At 37.7% G+C, this 26,189-nt stretch overlaps 1 protein-coding gene across 1 annotated transcript in view; it reads right to left on the bottom strand.

Moving 5' to 3' along the window:
- The window catches only part of KCNK2 (potassium two pore domain channel subfamily K member 2), a 103,158-nt gene extending 86,002 nt beyond the window's left edge, over positions 1–17,156 (bottom strand). Inside the window, exons 1-2 of the mRNA XM_056488578.1 lie at positions 17,082–17,156; positions 16,238–16,430 (exon numbers count right to left, since the gene is read on the bottom strand). Coding sequence (XP_056344553.1) covers positions 16,238–16,271 — 34 coding nt within the window. The 5' untranslated portion in view covers positions 16,272–16,430; positions 17,082–17,156. The remainder of the gene's footprint in view (positions 1–16,237; positions 16,431–17,081) is intronic.
- Between the last annotated feature and the right edge of the window lie 9,033 nt (positions 17,157–26,189).

Raw genomic sequence — 26,189 nt, 5'->3', positions numbered from 1 at the left:
CTGCTTCTGAGCTCCAGGAAATGGGAAGCACTTTCACATAGCACGGCACAGGAGTAGCCTGCCCACTCAAGGAGTTGCCATGGGGGTTCAGCAGAGCACAGCTCTCAGGAAATACTCACTGCAGGAAAGCACAAAAGGCAAACACTGACACAAACTGTGCCTGAAAAAGGTGTGTGCATCTTGGGTTTGCATAAGGCAGAACTACAACAGAAACCATTCACCATCATGTTTAAAATCAAGCCAAAAATCAGTCACATATTATTTTAGCATGCCAATTATTCAAAGTGAGTTATTCACTTATTCCTTAACATAAATTTTCTCTCTAGTAAAGACTACCAAGTTTAGGTAGGTAAGATATGTGCACTGGTCTCATTACAATAGCAAATATATGCTAAACATTGTGAAGTGCTCTCTGTTTCAGTGATTTTTGAGGTGAAAAAGTACTGTTATATCCATTTTTATCAAAGGGATCTAGAAAACAGTGACTTGAGGAAAACACTATATAAGAAGTTTCCTTTGACAAGTTGGGGTTTATCTCTTTGTGTGGCAAATGTGCACTGAGAGAACTGAGCCATTTTTCTCCTTTGTAACAGACATTTGTTTCTAAAATCTCCAAAACATATAAAGGATATCATGATCATGGATAGAAAGTTTCTTTCATAATGCACGTCTTTAAATACTTGCAATTTCCATTCTAGATTTTTCTCAGTGTTCTTTTACAACCATAATGACAATTTTAATTTTCTTTTTTTTGTGTGTGTGGGTATGTGAAATTTCCCTCCTAATTTTTCCTTTGCTGCCTATATCTTAATTTAGTTTGGAGTTTTCTAATCTGTTTTTCTTTCTGTCTCCAGATGGTTCTGGCCTTCCAGTTTATACATTCTCCCTAGGAGAAGCAGCACCATTCATATTTCCAGCTTCTGTCTTCCTCAATAACAAGTAAAATTTTGCTTTCAAGGCCTTGAAATTACATTTAGTTTGTACATAGCTGTTATTGAACTGACTTTGTCTCTGTACAACCTGGGCTTTCCTCTTTGTTTCCAAATTGATTTAAGGTTTCATATTGATCTGGGTATCAATATCCAGTTTATAAGCAACAGTACACTCATGTTCAAGGGCACTTTTCAGTCATCTCAAATAGGGCTCAATCTGAGTAATCTGCACAGAAAAAGCTTCTGTGGTGTGCAGAATACTTGTACTTAATTTCCTTTTAGGTACAGCTTCCCACAGATAGCTTTGCTTCTTGCAAAATAGTAGCTCAATCAAAGGCCAGGCACTGCTTTGTTCCCATTTGTTCTGACAAGTTGAAACATTCACATTACTTCTTATAAATGTGCTCCATATGAGAAGTGAATTGTTGAAGGGGTTTTAAATTATTTTGTCAACCCTTTTTATTTTGTTTGTCAGCCCAATCTTCTGTAGCATCACCTCTTTTCTTTCTAAAACTTGCATTCTCATCCAAAAGTGTTTTCCAGACTGGCACACTAACACAGCTGCTTCTAAATGTGAGTCAGAATCTCATTCCATATTTCTCTCTCAATTTTGCTCTCTCTACTGCAATCTGATCTCAAAATTAGGATCCCATAAACCGCAAAAGTCAGGGATTTTTTTTTTTATTTTTTTTTTACAATATTAAATAAATTTCTCTTTGGGGTATTTCACTTGCAATTAATCCTCTCAGAATTTCATTCCTTCAAAGAGTGTGGCTCTCTTGACATTTTTTTTATCACAAACTGGTAATTAGACTGCTCTCCTTTAATTGCAGGTTATTAAATTACATCCACTGCCTCTGGCCTGAGGTTAATGGAAAAAGAAGAGTAGCTCTCTTTTGCCCACCTCACTCTTCAGAAACTTTTCTTTTTGAACAGAAAAAACATTTCTTTAATCCCTCTGTCTGATGAATTTCATGAGAAGTCCAGATGCAGTAGCTGTAGTCCTTACCTGCTATTCCAACTCCTTCATCCCTCACATTTTCTTTTGCTTTTCTGACACCAAATGCATGTTATTTTTCCTGCTTCTTCTTCAGATACCACAGAATGCTCTTAGTGGTAATTATTGCAATTTACTGGGTTGGATGTTATAACCCTGATGAATCTTTCTTATGGTTTAAAGGTAAACTAAGCAATATTTAGCAGGGATATTTCACACTGGAGCTTGGAAGAAATGGAAGCTGATGCTTCTCTTCTTCCTCTTGGTGTAGGTCTGTTCTGATTCAAAGCAACACATCACACAGGAAATGTTACACTTCTGACTTAGACTATTCAGGGTCCACCTGAGCTTAAATCCTTGCTTCAACATGAGTCTAAGATAATCTATGTGGCCACAGGTGACAGGAAAGAAATTGTTACGAGCAGTAAGTCTCTAAAAAGTGGATGGGGAGAGTTAGTACATCACGAATAAAAACCATATAAAACCAAATAAAAAGTGACCAGCCCCTTGGGCAGAAAGCTACCAAACATCACACTGTGGTACTGATCCTTTCAGATGACCTACAAATAGCCCATGTGTGCCACTGTGTCCCGTTTCCTGATCCTCATGTTAACACACAGTAAACTCAGCCCTTTAAGTCTGATTTAACCAAACTTATTAGAGGTTCTATTAAATCCACAATTTTGCTCACACTGATTATTTTTGTTAGTATCAACAGTACATAGGAAGTGAGGTTTGGCCAGCAAGTGCCATCAGAGTGCTGTATGCCAACCCTGGTGAAGTGTCAGTGGGAAAAGTGCACTTAGTTCCAGTCATCGGCAATCCACGAAAATTAATCCAGAGAGGAACAGTAAAGATTTCTGGATGAATCATGCCAAAAGAAACTGGAAGAGCTCAGCTCATTTAGTCTGGCAAAATGAACGCTGAGAAGACTCTGATTGCTGTGTGTAGATCAATCAGTGTTCTTTTTTGAGCTAAGGAACCGTGCTGGCAACAAAATCGGAATTTATTCTGTGAATAAATTTTGGCTGGAAATCACAAAAAGCAAGAAAAGAGCCAACTTTTGGAGCAATCTCTCAAGGAGGATTAGAACAAAAACTTAACATTGTAAAACAGAGGGTGGCCAATTTATAGGAAAAATATTTATCTGACGTGCTGCCTGCAAAAATAGTAGTTTGGTCTCAGAGGCTCAGGGGAAAGACGGTCAACTTTCTTGAACCCATAAATCACATTCCCTAGTCAACACAGAGCCACATAGACGTCAGAGAGCTGTGGGGAGGGTAGATAGCTCAGCAAGCCCCAGATCTTTTCCTGCTCCCTGGTGGGTTTGGGCTGGATGGCCCCTGTTCCCCTGCAGCCTCCAAACCAATGCAGCCAGTGCCACACGAGCAAGGGAGCTCGTCTGGCATGCAGCTGAAAAAAACACCCCCAAGTCCTTCATCCCAAACCCTGCCAGCCACACATGGAGATTAACATTCTTCCAACCCACAGCTCTCAGGTACCAGATTGTCTCTTCTCCAGACTGAGAAGAAAAATCATCTGGAAGAATATCTTTTAGAATAAGATTTTTTTTATAAGTACTTGTTCTCTGATCTCCTGCAATTTTAGCAACAGTAGCATTAAGAACTACAGTAAAGACTGAACATTTTTATGCTAAATTATTATCATCAGGGTTAAATGCTGTGCTGGTAATTTAAGAAGATTTGAGATTTAAGATGCAATAACAGTGTCCTGAACTGCATGTTCTACCAAAGCCGAAACACTCACAGCAAGTAAGTGTCAAAGCCAAGGGTATGTGCCATTTATTAATAGAAGACAAAGCTATTGCTGAGTTAAGAAGTAGCCTCAAGTTACTAGTATAATTAAAAACTGTGATTAAATATTAAGATGAATGAAATAATTTAAATCGTGAACTGTCAAAGTGCCAAGTAAATAATTTAAAGACAGATTTAAAAAGCAGTGGGAACACCCTTTTTCTGCTTTTACTACTTCTTCATATATTACTAAACCTTTCTTACCCTTTCTAATCTAATCCCCACAGTCCTCTCTGATATTTGCATATGTTAGCAAGGTTACTTTCTCCTACAATATATTTCTGTTTATAGTATGTGCTTGTAAACTGAAGAAGAGGTTGTGCTTGTTCCTGTGTGAAAATGAAAAAAAAAAAATATCTGGAATAGGAGGACAACCCTTTCTGGGACAGCCACAGAGTACAAAATAGATGTTTGTGGATAGAGCAAGGAAAATGAATCAGGAAAGTGGGTCTGTTGTCTGTGAGTTGTTTGGTTATCTAAATATTTTCTTTTCAGGACTTTTCCCTCTCCATTTTCTCTTCTCTTAAGAGCTATCTTTTCTCCCTTTGGATAAATAATACCCTTTTCTTCTTTCATCAAAGGGCATCAGAGGCCAATGCTGATGAAGAGGAAATAAAAAGGAAGGCAATTGCTGGCACTAAAGTTAGAAGGAAGTGTGTGCACAGGGAGTCAGGTGGTCAGAATATTGATTACTGCATGCCAGAGCCCTCACCTGGAATACTGAACAGTCAAGAGACAGTTTTACCCTGCTTGATCCAGCACCTTAGCTAGCCTGGCAGTGTCAAGTTGTTGCCCCATTATCTCCATGGTGGAGCTGAAATGTAGGTTCCCATGGGAAGCTTCAGTTAGACCAGTGCTTTTCTGTGAACAAAGTCTTTTTTCTTGAAGAACTGGCTTCTGTCATCAAAGACATTTTAATACACCTCAAAAAAATTCCTCACCATCTCCAGCTCATGGTAGCAAAGAATAGAAACAGAGCCTTGCTCCCAGATGTGAATTCCTGATGCCTTGCTCCGCTTGCCACCAGCCTGGATGAGGGCATGGGTCTTTCATGGGTGTCATACATCCCTAGGTGTTCTCTGCAGAGACGCAAATAGACACCCACAGCTAAAGTACAGGGTATAATTACACCTGTGCAGAAAAACTGTGCTTGGTTAAGGCACACTGAAAGGTTGAATAAGCTCAGTAAAAGCGAAGCTCCCATCCCTCCATTTTTCCCACAGATAACAGGAAACAGATTTCTGATGCCCATTTTAACATAATCTTGAAAGTGCACAGTGTCCAATGGATCAGTAAAGATATTTTTGAGAAAGCAAAACCAGAGGTTTCCAGACATAAGCTTACACAGCAGTAATATTTTGAAAAAATGTTTGAGAGTTAAAACAGTAGACTTTTCTTAACCCCATTCTTAACCTGGGCAAGGAAGGTTAAGTTCTTCTCTGCTGAAAAACTGTGGATTTTTTTGCCTAGAGATCTGTCATAGAGATTGCATCACAACACTCTCCAGTTGTACAGCTGGAGGCATCCAAGTTCTGCCATCACTGTTCCCCTACAGTTCTGTCTGCCCATACCTTTGAATACACTTGTGTTTTTGGGGAGAAGCTGCTCTCCACCCACACCTAAACCCAGGAATTCTGGACAGTTTTTCCTAAGAATCCCAAATTCTTTAGCAAAGCTTGTTGATAAGAATGTTTCCTGGATATGGAAGCATTTATCTTTCCCTTCATTATATATCTATGGAGAGACATTTTACATGCACCTGTTTTAAATATGATCTTTTAAGCCACCCCACCCCATGCCTTTCACTTGTGAAGATGTTCCTGCCCTTGCACAAAGGTTCAGTTTCCTATGGAAGCAGTAGCATCTGTAATTTATAGAAGACTTCTATGTAGGACTTCATTCTTCATCTGTGTGCCTTCTTTTTACCACACAACAGTGTGGGTGTGGGTGAGCTTTTCATGGGGCTGTCCCCTTCTGCTGGGTACTTATCTCAGTTGAATAAAAAACTGAATTAGATTCTTGAATACAGGTATTCCAGCCTCCTTACAGTCTGCATAAAGGCAAGATTAGTGGAATGAAGTGTATAAAAGACCAAAGATGTGGATTATGAAAGGTTGGTAACATATGGTTTCTTCTCACTGAGGATTTTTCTTATGTTAAAGCATTTTTTTCTTCTTATTCATATAAAGAACAGGATTTTCAGATGCAAGTTTTTAATATATTGTGTATTGTTGATGAATACCAGAAATACACTGATTGCTACAAATTAATTGTTCATTAAATTAATCCTTTTATTACCTTTGGTAAAAAGGCAGAGGTTTTATATCACCTCCTTTTGGATTTTTTATCATCAGGCTGTATTTATTCAGCAAGAGAACCAGTGCTCTTGCAGCAGTTGTAAGTTCCCAGAACACTTGCTCTACAGGTAAATGGCATCACAGTTCCTGTGCAGGGCCCAGGCAATGAAATAGAAAAACTGTCTTATTAAACATCTGCAGTGAAATAATGCTTTCACTGAGCTTCAGCACTGATCTCAATTGAGTTTTACAATTAATTTTACTTTTGTATCATACACTTGGGTAAAGGCAACAATTCTGCCCCACACTGAAGAGGGGCACTTTCTCCTTTGGTTTTGTGGCCTTTATTTCACAGGCTAAGTGGCCCTTTCTCAGTAACTCACAGAAGCACTGTAAAGCCACAGCTGTCCCTTCAGGTAGCAATTGTCACAGGCTCAAAAAGGACTCAACTACAAGCAGCACATACAAAGAACAAGGGAAGCAGTACCATGTGGCATCTCCTGAGTCTTGCCCTTTTTTGCTGATAGTATGAAGATAACTGATTGTGGCAAAAGGGTGAGAATGTTTATAATTTTTCATCACTATTTTTAAATATACATCTTTCCACTTCGGTTCCAGGCCAGATTATGTGTGCAGCTGTGTTTTTTAATATTCTTCTTGACCAATGGTTTTCAAAATTCCTTAAAATAATTACAACATTTGAAAGTAGTCAGTGTCTTATCTGAAGCACCAGAGCATCCTACAAAAGCCCTCAAGAAAAGTTTAGTAGTAGTAGATATCATTTCATAGAATCATAGAATGGTTTGGGTTGGAAGGGACTTTCAAGACCATGTGGTTCCAACCCCCTGCCATGGCCAGGGATTCCTCCCACTAGAGCAGGCTCCATCCAGCCTGGCATAGAGCACTTCCAGGGATGGGGCATCCACAGCTTCTCTGGTCAACCTACTCCAGTGCCTCACCACCCTCACAGTAAAGAATTTCTTCCTATTGTCTAATCTAAACCTGGATTAGACTCAGTTTCTCTGTTTGAAGCCATTCCTTCTTCTCCTGCTCTACATGCCCTTGTAAATAGACTCTGTCCATCCTTCTTGTAGGTTCCCCTCAGGTGAGGGTTTAAATGGGTCACTCCAAAGCCTTCTCCAGACTGAACAAACCAAATTCTCTCAGCCTATCCTGGCAGGAGAAGTCCCACATCCTTCTTATCAACTTGGTGGCCTTCTCTGGACTCACTTCAACAGGTCCATGTCCTTCCTGTGGTGGGGTCCCTAGAGCTGGGTACAACATTCCTGGTGGGGTCTCAGCTGAGTATAGTGGAGGGGCAGAATCACCTCCCTAAATCTGCAAATCTATTTTGTTCTTTACAATAGCAGGGGTAACTCTGGAAGTAGCACGTCTTTACAAAAAGTTTGTAATTAAGTTAATAGTGATTTTCAAAATATTTCATTCAGCTCCAGCAATTAGTTTCTGCCTGCCTAGACTTATTTAGAAGCAAATACTTATTCTGGAAGAGAATAGACTAAGTACACAAGGCTCAGCCAGTAATGTTACAGATGGACTGATCTGCCTGCCTTTCTTCTGGAGAGCTGGCCAGAGGCAGCTTGGGCAGCTGGGGTGTGTAATAGTCAAATAGAATCTCATACAAATATATAACCACGAGTTCAAGGCTCTGCCTTGTTCACAGGAGGGGAACACTGGAGTGAAGCAGATCTGTTCTGCTCTATGGATGAGTTCACAGGGACAACAAGCAGCTGCCATGGACTCATTGACTGTGAGAGCTCCCCAAAAGGGGGTGAAGATTCAACCCTCAGAGCTGTTGGAGCCTGCACAACCTCAAGCCATGTGTTTATGGCTGGGGGTGTGATCTGAGCTCTTGATTTTCGTGTGACAAAGATCAACCTGCACAACCTGTGGTACAGGAACAGTCCCTGCATCCCTCCTGCACTTCAGGGATGGTTCAGCATCCCTGAATGTATCCTTGTCAACCAAGGAATGGGGGCAGAACAAGATTTTGAAGGGCTCCTGCAGCAGCCTCCAGAGAGTTCTTTAGAGGTAGAATTACAAGCCTAGGGAAACAAAGCATGGTGCCAGCACTTGCTTTACCATTCCACCAACTTTCCCCTGTGTACATGAGTGCTCACAATAAGCTAAGTTGTTTTGTGAGCGAATACAAAGCAAATGGTAGGTGGAGAAATGGAAAGATCTATTTGAGGGAATAATGGCAATGTTAGCAAGATAAAATCATTATGTGGGCACATCTCCCAGTGAGGAGTTTTTGTTTTGTACAAGAATTTTTGTTAAGAGTGGGAACAAATAAAGGAGGTATTAGAGCAGAGGAAATCCAAGCAGACACCGTTACCTGAACCAGCCAAGGATCCAACACACATCTAAAGCCAAGTCTATAGGAATTTTGCCTTATTCATGAATGCTACACTCCCAGGCACCCTTAATGTTAACATTCTTAATTTTATAAATTATGCTACAACCCATATATTGCTTATCTCTGGTCATACAATGTGGTTTCTATTTAAATGTATGTATTTAAATGTATTTCACCAGTTTGTAAGAGATTTGACCTTCCACTTGCCTTTCTCTATTACCTACCAACATATTTTTTAGACAGTGATACATTTCTGGTTTGGAACATGATGAAAATGAAAACAGAACAACACAACAGCAAGCATTTTTCAGTGACATAAAGGATAATAAAACTGGAGATTCTGTGATTACTGTGCAACTCAATGAGTTTTCAAATGAACAGTTCAGCAAGCAACACTCCATTATTCAATTATTGTTAAGAAACATTTTTTCCTGGTATTAACAGACACTCAATTTTTAATATGATACACCATCTATTACTTTAAATCTGTGAGGGAGCGAATGAGACAAAATAATATTTCCCTTTAATAACCTACACATACTATTTTTTAGTACAAATGTACAAAATAAAAATATCTTGGGGTTTTTTTAGGTTTTTTTTTTTTTTTTACTTTGGTGCAAGGCTTAGTCCACCTAAACACAGAAATAAGCAACATATTTTGGCTTAGAACGTAGGATTGGCAGGGTTTCTTCTATTTGTCAGTCAGTTGTGAACTGCTTGCTATGTTGGTGCAGAATCCCACTGATTTTATATATGGAGACTTACATACTTATCAGGCAGCAGGAAAAAGTGAGGTTATGAGCTACACTAAGTTGTTTTCCAGCTGATCTATTTGTGTCCAATACATCACCCCAGTACAACAACAACAGCTAAAACTACCAATTCATTTTGTGGAAAAAATGTTGTTCTTCTCTGGGTTTCTCTTCTCACCACATACCATCAGTAAAAAACATTATATGTTAATCGAAATTCTGATCCCAAAGTAAATAAAATAGTTTCCTAGTTTTGCCATCAAGCTCTTAAATAAGTGACTGTTTTAACTTGTGAAGAGTCCAAGACTGAGACAAAAAATTGAGATGCAGAGAGATGTTAGGGCTTGAATACTTGAATACTTGGGGCTTTTAAATTGCCTCATATCCAGGCTCAAAATTGAAGTAGTATGATCTGATTTCCCAGAAAATCTCTTTACTAAGGACACTCCAAATAATGGTAATAGCCTTTAATTTTACCCCAAACCCAAACCTGTAGGTTTTGAAGACATTTTACTGACATATATCCAATTTCCAGGGATCACAATTTTTTGTGTATTGTTTCAAAGAACAAACAACCTCAAGCAATGAAATCAACTTTTGATTCTTTGTGACAGTCAAATTTTAACATATTTCAAAGGAGTTTTCCATTCAGTTGAAAAGTGATGTTTACGGGTCGATAAATTCATTAAATAATTTGTTTAAAATCAAAACATTTGTTTAAGATCAAACATTAAAATACCCTAATTTTTACCAAAAACAAGCAGAGCAAGTGAACCAGCTTTACATGGACACACTTTTTCTGTTTACACTCCCTGGCACTAGAGATTTACCAGCCCTGTGGCCTCACATTTGAACACAGCCCTACACACAGAACACACTTCCAGAGCACAGCCCTACGTAGAAAACACATCAGAGCACAGTTTCCTGCCTGCTGGAAGGACTGGACAGTCTTCAAAGAAGATTTCTGCCATTGTCACTTGTTTGTAAATCCATTTCCCAAGCCAGAATCAAAGATGGGAGACTCCACACTTACAACAAGAAGTCTGCCTGGGAGTGAGGCTTTGTGGCCTCTGGCCACAAAATGTGAAGTCATTTGCTGCAAAAGAACTATTATTTTGGGAAAACAAAGAAGCTCTGAAGTCTTAGCATTAATTCAAGGAAAAAAGATGTACTCCATCTACCTTGGTATTTATTATGTATGCTAGGTAAATACGTCTTCCTTTTAACTTTAACATTAGTTAAAACATTTTAGATGTTATGGAGCAAAGGAGGGATGTTCTTTTTCTTTTAAAAAACATATTGGAGGGAGGTTCAACTTATTTTAACTTGAAATTTGCAAAATGTGATGCTTCAAGCTCACTAGTTGGCAATTTAATGTTTCATGCATCCTGAGTTCTCTTTTTAATTTTGTATTTTTTCTGAAGTAAATATACTCCTGAAAATGGATTTCTGCTTGAAATGTTATTGACTGGCAAAGGAATTTTGCTTTTATGCCTAAGAACAGCCTGCCTTTATTGTTCTGAGTCCGGATTCTGTCAGGATGTGTGTTAAAGCATATTTTAGACTGTAATTATTAAAACTTCTTTCAATGTTACATAACATAGAACACACAAGTCTTTCTTAAAAAACAACAAAAAAATTGATTGCTTAGATTGCAGTGTCCCTACAACGCAATGGATTTATTTCAAGAATTAAAATACAATTTTCCTTTTGGAATGCTGGTTTTGCTAAAGCTTAACAAAGAAAAAAATCTTACTGCTAATGATGCTCTGTAAATTACCAGCATTTCAGCAAAAAAAAAGATTAAAGTGAAAATCCAGAACTTTTTCTGCCACAATTTTGTCTTATTTTACTGAAGTGGGATTGCTTTACTTTAAGCACAGAAAGTAAAGTAAACAGGAGTCAAAAGCTGCACAGTAGTACAAAGGTAAGTTTGGTGTAGTTTGACAGAGGCAAGAGTTTAAAAGTGCTCTGCAGAAAGCTCTGTCTCTTTTTTGACAGATTAGTTTGCCTAGATAAGTACTCCATTCTCTCTTTTTCCTCAGACCATTACACATCACAGCCTTGTCACTGCTGGCTCTGGGCCACTCACCTTGTGTGAAAACCAGAAATAAGTGTGTTTTCTGCCTGTTAGGGTGGCAAAGGTGTAATGGGGAGAGGGGGTCCCACACAGGTGGTGTAGCACTGCTCTGAGATGCTCATTTTGAGACAGTCCACCACCCTCCACTCACTTCCTGGAGGAGGGCTCTAAGGGCTGGCTTTGTACAGGTGAATAAAATGCATGAATTGTCTAGTTTTCATATGAGGTGAGCAAAAGAAAGAAGATTGGGCCCCCCCACTCTTTCACTCCTGCCTCACAACCCCAGCTCTGGACCATCCACATGGCAGGATGGACATCAGATGTAAGGACTGCTGATATCCTTTGCTCTTTCTCCCTTTTCAATCTTTATTTCTCTCCTCCTTTGCTTTTCCTGGGCCACACATGGCTGTCATACTCCATACTGAAGTTTGGAGTGGGGAGATTATGGCAGTGTGTTGTGGCTTGTGAGCCAGCACCTTCGAGAAGGTTGCTGTGGGAGTTGAGAGCTTGTTGAAGTCCAAGGGCTTGTGGAAGTCTACTGTAGAATTTAAGAGCTTGTGAGCCAACACCTTTTGTGTCTGAACAGTGGGCTGGGTGCTGGAGTTATGGTGAATGCACAACCAAGTACAGGATTTCCCAGACACGTGGTCCAGTGTCTTTGTTCAGCCTGATGAGAATTTTTAAGGAGCACCACAGCCACTGCTGGTGCATGGGGACACCTTCTTCCCACCACCTGAACCCCTTGCTTTGACACTATATCCTCACACACCTGCAGGACAGCACTTTATCTATCACAGTTACAGTCATTTGCAGAGAACAGAGCATCTGCTTACTGCACTCAGTCCTAGTCATGCCAGTTCAAACAATAAACAGTGACCAAAAAAAGCCAAACTCCATCTCCTTCCAAAGCTCTGGACCTGATGCTGAACACTGAAGGCAGTCTAGTGTCCCACAGCTGTTACCACTGATTTTGATTTAGGAGAGTGCTAATGCAGCAATGCTTCTGGAGGCAAAAACTCAGAAGTTACAGGATATTTTTACTCAGTACTTATTCTGAAAAAATCACACTGGACAATTTTGCCCAAACATTTTGGATTGCTTATATCAACAGGAAACAGACCTTGCCCAAACTTTATGGGTTTTATTGGACAACATGAGTGGGCAGAACAGTTAGAAAAGGAATTCTTATCTCCTGGCCTAAAGTCCTGGGGCTATGGAAGAGGAAGTAGAAAAAAAACCCAGCAAAGTTGTGCTGTGGAAACCTGGACTAAAGTATAATTACATTGCAGTGTGAACATGCATTTTACCTTTACAGGAAATACTGCAGGAATAAAAATATCCCTCTCTCAGCTCACTCTGACCTCCCCTTTTAGAAAGAAGACTCTCTTGAGTAGCTCAAAAAAATCGTAGATGGATAACTCTACGCATTTAGTGTAATGTTTAGTGTAGCAAGTATTGCCTCAAAACTTGAAACACTTAAAAGTGGTCATAACTACTTTAAAACATGTACTTTTTTTTCCCTCTCCACCAGTTAAAAATAAAGAAGGATGTAATAAATAAAACAGTGGAAGAAAGCCAAAAAGGTGTTTGTCTTCATGTTATTTTGTGGCTTACCACTTCACATTGAAGATTTCAGCATTATACCGTGTTGAATGTTATGTCAATTTGCTGCCAGCACAGAGTGGTTCCATTCTCTTCCAAAAGGGGATGTAGGAAGTAAATCCTCTCTTTTAATTGCAGATTAGTTTAGATGGGAAGTGGTTATATCAACAAGAAAGTTAAACTACCATGTATTTTATCTATGTCAATCAATCATATTAAAATAAAAGTATGAAAAGTCTGCTTAATCTCAACATGATGCCTCTCAAATTCTCCAACATCCTTTGTCAGTAGTGCAGATATTTTTTACTTCATACTTGACAGGTATTGGGAATTAGTTTCCATCTGGTTTTTTTTCCTCAAACTTTTCAAAACCCTGACACATTATCCTCTTCTAGACATTTTTCAGCTTTCCCCTGTTCCTGCACTTGGTACACTTCCAAAGTCAAGATCTTGACCAAGTGTAATTCTCACCAAGGCCCAGGAGAAACATCAAACACATATACTAAATATACATCAATTTAAATAATTCTTGAAAAACAAGTCCCTGCAGCTGTAATGGGCTGACAAATGCTTGGCTATTGATGCAGCTCCTTAACTAATCTAGAAAACTAGAAAATTTAAAGACCAGTGGAACAAAGGCTACAGGAACAAAACAGCATTCATTTGGCTGGAGCATGATTTAGGATGTTCTAAAAAATATTTGCAAGGTCAACAATTAGAACAACTGCCAGTTCTGGAGCAGCCTTTTACTCTTTCCAACCACTTTCCAACATAATACCTATTTCTAAGGCATTTAGAAATACCAGAAATATTTTTTCTTTCTGTTCTCCTAAGACTTTCACCTCAGCTTCTCCAGTATCCTCAGAGAAATGTGTTATTGCAGTTTGTGCTATTAGATTATTTGTGATTTTTCCTTATTTCTATTCTTAGGTACCTTTCTTGATTTAGATTATGTCTTTTCTGAAAAAAAACTGTCATGCAAATGCTAAAATAGCATCAATAACCCTAAGGATGTACACATTACACACAAACTTCAAATACTATCTGATCTTGCTGTCTTGTTTGCATTATGGGGGTTCTTTTTCACGTTTATGGTATTTGCCCATATTCCTCCATATGGTGCAGCAACTTTCTCTTGAAATGCATTCCAATGTATCCTTCAGATTCAGTGACACAGATAAGATACAGAAAAGGCCTATGTTCTACTAATCCAAGCTCCTATATAACACTTCCATTCCAGAGAAGACAGAGTTGCTCACTTCCCTTTACTTTTGTAAAGTACTTTTTGGTTTTGAGTATTAAGTTGGTGCAATTTCCCCCAATAGGCAGCAAATAACTGAATTTATATTCACACATTGTATAAAATGCAGATTGCATAATATAGCATGATGGCTCTATTCCATTATGCTTCATTACCATGTTGGAAATTACACAGTATGTTTTTCTCTTTAGTACTCTATCATTCTAAATTACAGCTGCACTGTAGGTTACTCTATGTAGTAAATAATCTAAATACAGTTCCTGCCTGGCACCCTACTAACAGTGAGCAACACTTTCCTTCCAAGGTGGGCCTGGGGCCTAACTTGAATTCTAGCTATGTAATTACATTCCACCTGCCTAAGGTCTCCTTTAGACTGCAAATGTATTCTTCATTTGGCATGATTTTATAATGGTGCCTCAAGCAATGGAGCAGCTACACTGGGATGCCACAGCAATCTTGGTACCTCAGTATAACTTACCTCAGCTGTTTTCCATACCTTTGAGAATCATGGGAAAAAACTGATCATGGAATAAAAACCTGATAGAAAACAAGTTGGTGATGGTGCCTGTTTTCAGTATTTAAAAATGAATGATTAAGTGCATCAGCTTCCTTAAGAAGTAAAACTGCTCATTCTTCAGCTTTAATGCTCATGATTGACAGTTTATCTAAAGCCTCTGACATTGCTGGACAAAACAGTGTTAAATTAAATCTAGAGAAAAGTATGTGATCACAGGTAACTCTGAGACAGCAGAGCAGGAAAGGAAATAAAACAGGAGAAATCATCAGCAGGCTGGGACTTTTTAATCAGTAACTCCAGACTGAACATCCACCTCTGTGGTACACACCTTAAAGCAGTAAAAGTATTCTAAGGTTATGGTTCTATTATTTCAAGAAGAAGTGATCCTTTAGTTAAGAGGGTTAAGTGTTTTAGGAGGCATCACTTCAGCATGATTTAGCATCAAAAAGAAAGACAAATTCTAGTTCACTTTCAGAAGTATTGAACTGCAGACAGTGATTCAAAGGAGACACAAAACTCTGCAATTAGTGGAACTGCATTAGAGAATAGAGTTCTGTTGCACTAAAGGTTCTGATGTAAAGGCAGTAAGTTGTTTATGCCCAATCCAAGACTATTTATCACTAAAGATTGTGTTTACCCTTCTGCTCTGTGAGGACTGCAAACAAACAAGCAGGAGGTGAAACTTTCTATTTACAAACAAAAAACACATACATAACATTGGAAGGGAGCAGACACTTTTAAAAATTTTAGAGGGATGGGGGGAAGTGGTGAAAAATCCTCACAAAATTAAGGGAAATATTCTAAACCCAGCTTCTTCTAGTAGCTCAAAAGACTCATCTCTAACTCAGAAACCTACAGTACAAGTCCCTGTCCCTTGTCTGACAGAAATCTGCAAACAGGTTTTCCTGTTTCATGTGGCCTAAACACTGAAGCATTCATTTTTTCTTTCTAAGATTTTGACTGAGATTTTCTCAGGGCCTGAGAAAACTTTGCAGTCCAAACTTACATACCTGCTGATAATTCCCAAATAAAAAAACAAGGACTTCCAATACCAGATTGTGATAGTAACCATTTACATTAAGGTGTTTGAGGGAAAGCATTGTTTTAACGCTTTTTAAGTATCATTTTAAGTTTCATTTTTTGGATAAAGATCACTCTATTCATCAGCTTCATAATTTCCAAGCTCCAAATTAATCATCACATTGCTACATGTAAAAAAATATTCACAGTATAAAAGTGATATTTGTGATGAAGGCAAAGTTAAGGATATCTCCAGCTTCCCAAATAAGCATTCTCAGTAATAACATACTGGATAACTGTTCTAATTTTTCTAAATACCATGCAGATACAGCAATATATACACAAGAGTTGTGCCTAAACAGACCTTCCTACAAAAGTGACATTTCCAAAAAAAGCCATTAACTAAAATAAGACATCCTTATTTAGAATGTATATATATGTCATTCAGGCATTTTCCACAATTTAATTCTTAATCAATAATCTAATTCTGCATTCTAGTTCACCATGTCAAGTAATGGAGATTGATTCAAACCTATAAAGCTTAACTAAAGAAACTATTTGTAGTAGTAGTAAAGTAGTAGTACTTACAGTAAAAATTATGTCTTGCTTGTGGGTTCCTCATTTGGTGATGTAATATTCAGAAGTCACCATGCTTTTGTTCTAAGATAAAGCATTTTCTTTATTGCTGTCTTTAAGAAGTCTTCTGAGCAAGTCATCTCGTCATGACATATTCCCTTCCAAAGCAGCTTATTTTCTCTCTCCGTATTTCCTGTCCAAAATTCTAAATAAATAAAGGCAAACTGGTAAGTTATCAATTGTGACATGTGGTATTTATTTAATGTTGTAAATTTTCATAGTACTTTACAGAGTGACAGAACAGCTTAGGAAGTGCTTACGAACTGAACCAAAATTACTTAAGTCTCTTGAAAGATTGAATAATTGTACCTGAAATGTTACAGAAGGTTTAAAAGAACATACCTTCTTTAAATTAGTAAATGAAAGCTAGCATGCCCATTAATTCTTCCTTTCTTAAGCATCATTCACAGGAGCCATATGCAGCATGCATATGAATTGCAGATGAAAGGCCCCCAAGATGTCAGGTGTGCCTCCAAGTAGAAAATTTGTTCCATTGTTTAAAGAAGGAAGATGTCCATTGCTACAATTCCTTTTGTTATTTATGAGTTTCCCAAAGAGCTGTCACAAAATAGGCTGTTAAGCATCTTTTCTCAACTGTATCAATAGTTATTGATCAGGACACTGATGAGCTTTTAAGGAGGGATAATGTAATCTTTAGACTGTGGCTTTCTTTTTCATAAGTTTTTTTGAAATTTATTTGTCTTCCCCATCCCTCCTTCTTCCCCATGTGCTGCAACATTATGAATATGTCAGATACATGTTTTGAAAAAGGATCCTGATTCATTGAGATCCTTACCTTCAGTTGTCCACAAACTTGTCAAGATCAGATATTGTTAATTTGAGGCATGTTGCTTATATTTTCATTGAATTCCTTAAAAGAAAAGAATGTATTGCAATTATTCCATATTCTAGGAAATCATAACACAGAGCAATCTTACACAGAAAATCTGTTAGTCACAATATTTGTGAAAATTTAATTGCCACTACAGTCACATAGCAAAGTAGACAAAGAATAGCATTTTAAGCAATGTGGTAATATGGCAGGCATATAATCTGCCTTAAATTTCTGAAACATCATTTTAAATATTTGAAGATATTATGAAGGGATTAAGAGAATTAATGGAACCATCTCTCTCTTTCTCTTAAATATTCTATGTTATCCATTTGTAAATATATGCACCCACAAACATTAGCAAAAGAAAGCTTAGCTTGACCTCTAGGATTTTAAAATGTAGCCTAACAATTAAGCATGCTTCATTTTAAAGCCACTATTTAATATCCCAAGTATTTTTGGCTAAGAGCTCAACACCAAAATAATACAATCAGAAAAAAACAGCAGCAATTTCTGAAGACCGTGTTACAGAGAACTCATTCCCGCTCCCAATTCAATGAAAAATGAACTTTTTCTCATTAATTTCACAGGTTGCTGATCTTGACCCAGACTCCAGAAACAGAACCACAAGTGATAGAATTAAAACAGTGATCATGTACAGTCATGTGATGTCCTTTCTTAAGATTTTCTTAGAACTTCTCAACAGGGAGAAGCGCCATATGAGAATCCTTGTGATAGATTTTAGTTTCACACACCTAAATTTCACAATTTTCCACCAGGAACTCTAATATTTTGCTTAAAGCCCTAAAGTCAGGCAAACATTGAAGACCACCAGAGTGACTTTTTTACTTTGATAGCTAGTCTTTTCTTGCAGTTAAAAGTTGGAAGTATGAGTTGTAGTTGACAAAGACCAAACAGGAACACCATAATACTTTTCATTGGCTTGGAAACTTTATTTTTACCAAGAGCCAGATAGCTATGGTGGAGATGGGTATGCAAATTAAAGGAAAATCTGCCTTGCAGCAAAACTTATCTGTGTGCTGTTACTAATCGCTGGTGTAAGAAGTTCTTTAAATTAAAGAATGCTTTCTGGTTTTGTGCATTTACAGAACAGGGTCCCAGCTATTCTGTAAGCAACTCAACTGTTCTGATAGACACTGCTCCTCTCCTCCCACTTAATTTGAAGTGATACAGATCTTTTGATCCATCCTTGTGTCTCTCTGTGAAAATAAACCTATACATGCTACCACCTAAAAACCAAACAAAATCAATACCACAGTAAACCAAGCCCCAGGAATTTTGAATAAAAAACAAATATGAAGTTCTTAAAATTTCAAGAATCACCAAAGGTGGTGAAAGCAAGTCTGAAAGCAGAAATGATCATGAGATTTTCCACATAGCATGTTTTTCTGCTCTAATTCTGTTTTGATTGCTTGGACTTTTTTTTCTACCAGCAAGATCATTTATCTGGTGTGCATGTTTATGAAAATGCTTTCAGATGATTGATTCTCTTTACTGAGGCCATTTTTGATCATCTGGTTATTACAGAAGCACACAAATTGCCTGGTCTCATTTCTGTTAAATTGTGTAACTCATTTCTGTGAGCAACTGCCTCAACTCCCTGTAAATCATGTGTGCCTGCACTTGGGTGCTGACAATAACTAGGAAAGTATGAATTGAGTTCACTTCATATGAGACAGGTAATGAAAATCTTCATGTGTAAATCCAGAGTAGGAGAAGAGTATGAATAAGAGACTAATTGACAAGTTTTCGTGGAATTCCTAAGGGACTGGGATCTCTGCTGGGTTTTCCATTGAGAATTAGGGCAGATCAAATTATCTTTTCTGTGATTAAATAATACAAATCTCATTTGTAGTCTGAGACTGCGCAGCCATAACTCTGATATCAAGTCTCTTCATGATCTTCAATTTCAGCAATTTGCATTTTCTAGAAACTGAAAAAAATATTACAGCTAGTAATATATAGTAATATATCCTATATTAATTTCAATCTTGTCCATACTGTCTGTTTCCTCACTTTCTTTTTTCTACTCTTTTCTCTCCAACCCTGACATCAAAAACATTTTTTTCAGGATTTCTTTAGTGTCTGCTGTAGAATACACTCAGATGGTCCAGAAGATTTTCACTTCAGATAAAGAAATTTATGTTTAGAGAAAGGCCAAAAATTAGTTCCATAAGTTTGTCTGCTTTATGAAAAGGTTTGGGGTTTTTTTACCTTTATTCTGTATTTTTTTCCATTTATCTGTATTTTTTCCTGTGCTGATTGGATTTTGCAGCTGTGAATATATTCACCCCAAAAGTCCAAATTATGCATTTCAGTAGAGTTCAAGAATATTTTTAACCCCAAAAAATTTCTTTACCTGTCTCTCTTTTTCCATCAAAAATTCCATTAATGAATTCCAAGTCTCTCTTGGTGGAATTTTAGCACGTGAAAATACAGTCAGTTTTTACTGGTGTGCCACAACCACACACAATGCATACACACAGCAATCCAGGCTTTGGAGCACAGCAGCAAAATACACCTCATCTTGGAATTGACCCCAAAACCCATTTTCCCTAACATACCAGAGAAATTTTTACTGTGCTATATCAGCTAATAGAAGGCAGAAAGCATTCAAAGTTTTTGCCTTCTGCCATGAGCTATAAACCTGTTGACTTACTGTAACAAATAAAACCAACTACTCAAATTGCCCTTCTCTGAAGAAGGTAATAAAAGGCTGCTGAAAAAGTTCAGCAAAGTTCAGATGTTTTCCTCATACCTAAGTCATGGAAAGCTACCAAAAAAGACAGAGGAAACACCTGAATGTCCCACAAAACAATTAACACCAGCCAGTTACTAAAAATACAAGGCTAAAGACCTCCACCTTGTCATCTGGAACAACTGGACTCAATGCCTCATATCCGAGAAAATGTGCTAATTCCAAACATATCCCACTTTCAAAGGCAGTGCACAGAGACACCTGAACACACGGGAAAGTTGCTCCCTCAAAGTTTCATCCCATGAGCACACTTAGTCCTTGTCTAAGGACTAAACCCCAATAATCAGAACTCAACATCTCCCTAAGCACCAACATCTTCCTCTTTCTCTTGCAGCTGAAGTTATGTCCTTTTCCCCTTGACCAAAACCTGCAGCTCAGTTTCAGGGCTGCAGGTGTTGGTTTGAACCAAACTGTGTGACTCATGTGCTGCCTTAGAGTGAATCAGCTTTCAGTGAGCTGGTGTTTGGTACCTCCTAGCTTCTAGCTATTGCTTCTCACATCAGCCACAATGCCTGAAAATTGTTCCACAGGCAGGCTGTAAACCTGCTAACCCTTGAAATAGGCAGGTTTAGCATTTCAGGAGAAAGCCTTAAATGAGCGTGGGTTAATAAACCAGGAGTGCACTCTTTTACTGAATCTTTGTCTTCATTGAAATGGCAAATGCTTTCCTTGTTTAAATCAAGACGAGATATATTGCCCTGTGAAGATACAACTGTCCTAAAAGTCTGTTGTTTCACATATTCATACCAGATATGCTTTTTATAGGGATAAAGAGCAAACATTATTATGTCATGAATACAATATTCAAAGCAAGTATTTTTCTTATCAAATCTTCTCAGATTAATTTAATTCCTTTAGAAATCAATGATAAAGAGCACTTTGGAAAATTCCCACATACAACTCTTAAGACTTAGAAATGCAAACTATTTTTCTAAATAAAAATTTGTTCTCTCTCAAAGACATATAGATCCTTAATAACCAATCCTCTATATACAGGTTCCATAATGCTTCTCTATTAAATCTCATTTTACTGAGGCAATATTGACTGTCTTCTACTGTAGAAATACAAATCCCTGGGCAAAATAAGGTACCTTAACTGTGTCAAAAGTGGAAGAATCAGGGATAAAACTGCTACTTCAGTCCCTCAATTACACTGCAATCACAGAAAAGTCATGCAATGCCTACAAAATTCTGATCTACTGATACTGTCAGAGGGTAAGGGTTTGAACCTATACACCTTCAATAGCACCACAGGTAAAACTGTGCTATCAACACCATTGATTTCAGATATAATTAAAGTATTAGTGATGATGATTTTCTTTTCATCTAAGAAATAAGAAGCAGATCCACAGGAACCAAACTGTGAATTTTAGATGCAGAATCTTATTTTTAAAGGTATAGACATCTATATGCATATGTTGGTAGGAAAAGTATAATTAAACAATAGGAACACTTTTTGTGTTTTGTACTGACACAAAACCACAGCTGCAGTGAAAGTAAAAGGCAATGAACCCGAAACTGAAGAGAAAATTCTTTTCACTCAATGTGGAAGTAATTTAAAAGATCCAAATGACTACAAGTATTTATGTAGAAGAATATCCAGAATTATGTTCTTGCCATGAAAGGTGTAGAATAAATTACTATTTTGTATCAAATCTTAATAAAATTTATCTTTCCTAATTTGAATATTTACTAATATTTAAGATTATAAATCATACAAAAAGTGTAAGAAAGACACAGGTCTAAGGATGGATAAGGAAAAATATCACAAGAATGAATATGAGGAAACAGCACTAGAATACAATAACAGAATCAGAAAGACCAAGAAGCAAAATGAGTTTTAAAAACAATGATTGATAGGAAAAAAAAAGCAATCAAGAGGAGGTTCAATTAACACTTCAAAATTAAGTGAAAAACAAAGGAAAATACAGACTCATTACTTCACAAGGCAGAAAGGAAACAGCAGATGACTCAGAAAGGTTGAAGTCTAATGAAATAAGGAAGACTGTGCAATTAACATCATCCTACTCACCTTGCTAAGCTGGAGTCCCCCCCAAGAATAAGACACCCCATGTCTCCATGGAAAAATCTATGCAAACGTGAGGTAAGTTAATGGCAGTCACCAGGCTGCTGTTAAATTAATATTTATGCTGTGGCCATTGAAGTCTGGTGAGGAAAAATGAACTATTTCAGCCATTTCACATGGAACAGTGTGGCATGAGAATGTATTTGGCTTTTAGAGGAAAGGATAGGAGTATGACAACTTGTGTTTCTAAGAAAAGCACTCTCATCTTGAATGATATTGCAGCAGCCTCAGACATGGCCTCTTAGCCAACAGCTAGGGGAAGGAATGAGTGCTCATGAAAAGGCTGCCAATTTGGAGGAGAGAATGGAGTACAAAAAGAGAAATTTGGGTAACCAACAATCCAATTCTGTCCTGTTTTAATCTGGCACAGCTTTCAACTATTTACTGCATTCATTTTTTCTTGTAAGTCATCCCCCTCCAAAGAAGAGAGAAACAGCCTTTCCTTAAGCAGATGATCTCTTCATGCATGCTCATGAACTTCCAATTTCAACCCAGCCAAGGATGGATTTTGGAAGCTGGATTCTGTTCCTCCTGGATGAACAGAATCAGATGGATGCTGTCTGCAGCTAGATCTGCAGTGACTTGCTATGCCCAACAGATCTGTGGAGCCAGGATTAATTTGAAGACTGTGAGACTGTATCACTAGAAAGAGACAGCAAAAATCCATATCCCTAGCATGAAAATGGAATTATTTACTGTCGCTTTTCAGAAACTGACTAAAACTTTGTTTGAATTATACAAGAGTACATTTCAGTTATAGAAAAGATGGGTGGTTTTGTATATTTGAGGCAGATGGATGGCTGGTCTATCTTAGAAAAACAGAGCTGCATGTTAGAGAAACAATACTCCATAAGATAATATTTAAATATTTATACATGAAATAGGTGACGCCAGACACTCAAGCATTTCACACATGTCGTTTGCATTCAGTTAAGCTGTTGTGTTGGATGATGGCAATGTGACATTAGGAAATTGTAATGAGCCTCTCTGATGAGTCTGACTGCCATCCAAGTAGCATCTCTGGAGCAAGACTGGCTTCCTAAGCTGTTTGCATCCCCACCACCCACTCAGAATTTCTGCTATAAGTCTCAAATCTACATTGCTATAGTAGAGAGGTGGAAAATCTTACCCAAGAAACATCAACACATAAATGGGTTGAACCAAGAGCCTGTCTAAAAGCTATATTTCTCCTTCAGTGCTGCTGGGCAGTGTATTCCAGATGGTGGGGGTGCTGTGAGCATCTCCATTTGCCTTCATCTGAAGTAAAGCAAAAGCTCCATGGCCCTTTGAAAAGGTCAGTATTAGTAATTCTCCCAGTAACAGCGTTAAGAAAATCCAAGCCTGCAGGTTTCCTATTATTAAATACAATAATTATATTAATGGACATCCATTACAGATGTACCTCATCCTTTCTAATCATTTCATAACCACGAGGAACAAAATGATTTCTATTTCCCATGGAGTACATATGTCAGATTTAATGGTCTGAAAGATGAATAAGAACTGAGCTGCTAAATCCAAACTAGCATCCATGAAAATCAAAATGTTCTCCATTGCACTGAAACAAAGGGTAATAGATATTTTCAGGTCATGATCTGAAACATAATATAATTTTTTGCCCAGAAGGAAAAAGGAGTAAACAGAAATATTTCCAGCAATTTCCATACAAAGTATAGAGAATCACTGCTAAAAATTGGATCAGTTTAAATCTGTTCCCAAATTATTCCAAAGGACAAGGGACTTGAAAATTGCTGTGAACTGTATTGTTTTTCCATGTACTTATGGATATTTAGGTTCTATAAACAGACAGTTGAAAGAACACATTCCCTCCTACAGCAATAGAGGGAGATGCTGCCTACTGGTGTGTGTGAGGAAGGGAATTTATTCTACACCAATTCACCAGGTGAGGGAAGAGTCATACCAAAAATGGATCCTGTTCCTACTTCCACCTGTGGCATTAGTTCCACAGTTAAGAAAAAGTCTTATGTGGATACAGAGGTGTTCTCCCACCCCTGTGACAAATAAATTTACATTTCAAGGCCAGCAACAATCCTATTAGATGGGGGAAAAAAATACAGGCAAGGATGAATACAGGAGAGGACTCCATCTCTACTATGCAGACTCTAGCAACTTGAAAAAGCAAGTTGAAGACAGGGACAGGAAAACAGCAGAAGTTTTCACACCTTTGGTTCCTCCCAAATCCTTTATAAGCTAAGGTGGTTTCAGCTGTCCCAGGGAAAGCTGAGGAATAAGTCAACAGGGCAATGTAAGTAATCAAACTCAATTTCCTTGCCACCACTTATAATCATGACAAGGAGCAGTTAACCCAATTCCAGCCTTAGCCTCAACCATTAACTTTTGCAACAGAAATAAATTTTCCTTCCCACTTTGCTGGAAATCTTTGCAGCAGCTCTGTCACAACACAAGTAGCAAGAGAAAAACTGTATGACAACCTTGTTTAGCCTATATCTTCCCCATGATGTGGGAATTATACCTCTCTGACCTTTCTTCTCACCAACCTGTCATTTTACATGTTGTTTCTGCATTTCATCCAAATGTTGCCAGTTACCAGAAGAAAAAACAAATCATCACACATATCCCTAAATCCAGCTGAAGGCACTAAATGTAACAGTGTGATAAAATGATACCAATTACATTACATTAAAAATCCAGGCACCTAAAAGCATGAAAATGAATAATTAAGAACATCAGTCTGCTGCCCGTGATATCACCACATTATGCCTATTTCAACATAACACCATTAACTGTCACACCTTGATTGTTTTAATATTGTATAATTTTGTTTTCTTGATGTCAGTAGCTAAAAGCATTCAGTAAAAAAGAGTGGGTTCTGGGTGGAATGTACATAGAAACAGGAAAAAAAGAAGGAAACACTACTTACAAGCTGTATTGAGTACTGCACCTGGGCTTCTACTAAAGACATGAAGTACATCAACTCGAACATGTAATGCAGTGGAGGTGTAGCAGAACCAGAAGTAAGCTCAAAATACAAAGACAATCAGGTGCAGGATGGTCATTAAGTCCAGACATGGGACTGCTATAGTACAGCTTCTCCAGCAAACACATTCTAAACCAGCAAATGACCATCCCCACCCCTAAATCTCAGCATGTTCCACCAAGTTTATATCACATCTATGAAGCCAGGCCATGCTTTTGGAAGAGGGAGTGAATCATCTGGTATCATTTTACACCAGGTCATTCAAAATAGAAAACTTAATCTGACCACTTTAATGTAAGAATGTCATATTTCAATTATGCCCAACCTGAATTTTTCTGCATAAAACTTCAATAAAAGTGTTTGAATAGGCATTCATACATATATTTCCAATTCAACAATTTCAGTTATCTTTGTATTCTCTTTCTTTAAACCAACAAGAGATATTTCATAGAGCTGAACATGGAAAACACATTTCAAAACTGCTTTCACAACTCTGAATTTCCCATTCTCACATGCAGGAACTGGGACCTAATCTGAAACCAGTCTCTTTTACAAGTCCATGGGAGCTGTGCCATTCACTTTGACTATGTTAGAATATCACCCATGTACCCATTTAACTCAGGGACTACAACATCAGGACTGAATTTTGCAGGTTTGCTCTTGCACAGCAATTCTTTATTTGTTGCTGTTTAAGTAAAACTCCTTGCAGTACTTGAGAGACTGCTTGTGTTATTTGAACCATTATCCTAAAGGGACACAAGAACAGCTTTCAAAGGATTTGGATTGTATCTGGAAAAATACATAGGAGAGATGAAACCTGAAGATAGATTTCACAAGCTGAAAGAGAATAGATCATACTGAATTATTCATTCAGCTCCAAACATTGATTAAATCCATAGCTGGTGGCTGAGGGCTCAAGCCAACACAGATTTACAACTGAACAAAATTTAGTACCAGAAATAGTTCCATCAGTAGTGTTGCAGAGCAATCTGTAGTTTCTCCTTCTCTCATTTTTGAGATACACTCAGTTAAGATCTTATTATCATGCTTATATAAGAGAGGGGGAGAAGAGGACTTACATTTTTCTAACTTGCAGTTCAAAAACAATAGATGCCTCTTTGCTTTACAAAAAGAGACTCTTCTGTATGTAATAACAGAAGTAAATAAGTTTAGGCAGTATGTGGAACTGGCTTTAAAACAGCATTAACTATTGATTAAGGAATATAGATAATTGGTTTAAATTCTTGA

Source organism: Oenanthe melanoleuca, chromosome 3 (assembly GCF_029582105.1).
Source record: "Oenanthe melanoleuca isolate GR-GAL-2019-014 chromosome 3, OMel1.0, whole genome shotgun sequence".
Lineage (NCBI taxonomy): Eukaryota > Metazoa > Chordata > Aves > Passeriformes > Muscicapidae > Oenanthe > Oenanthe melanoleuca.
This window is presented reverse-complemented; position numbering and strand designations above follow the sequence as displayed.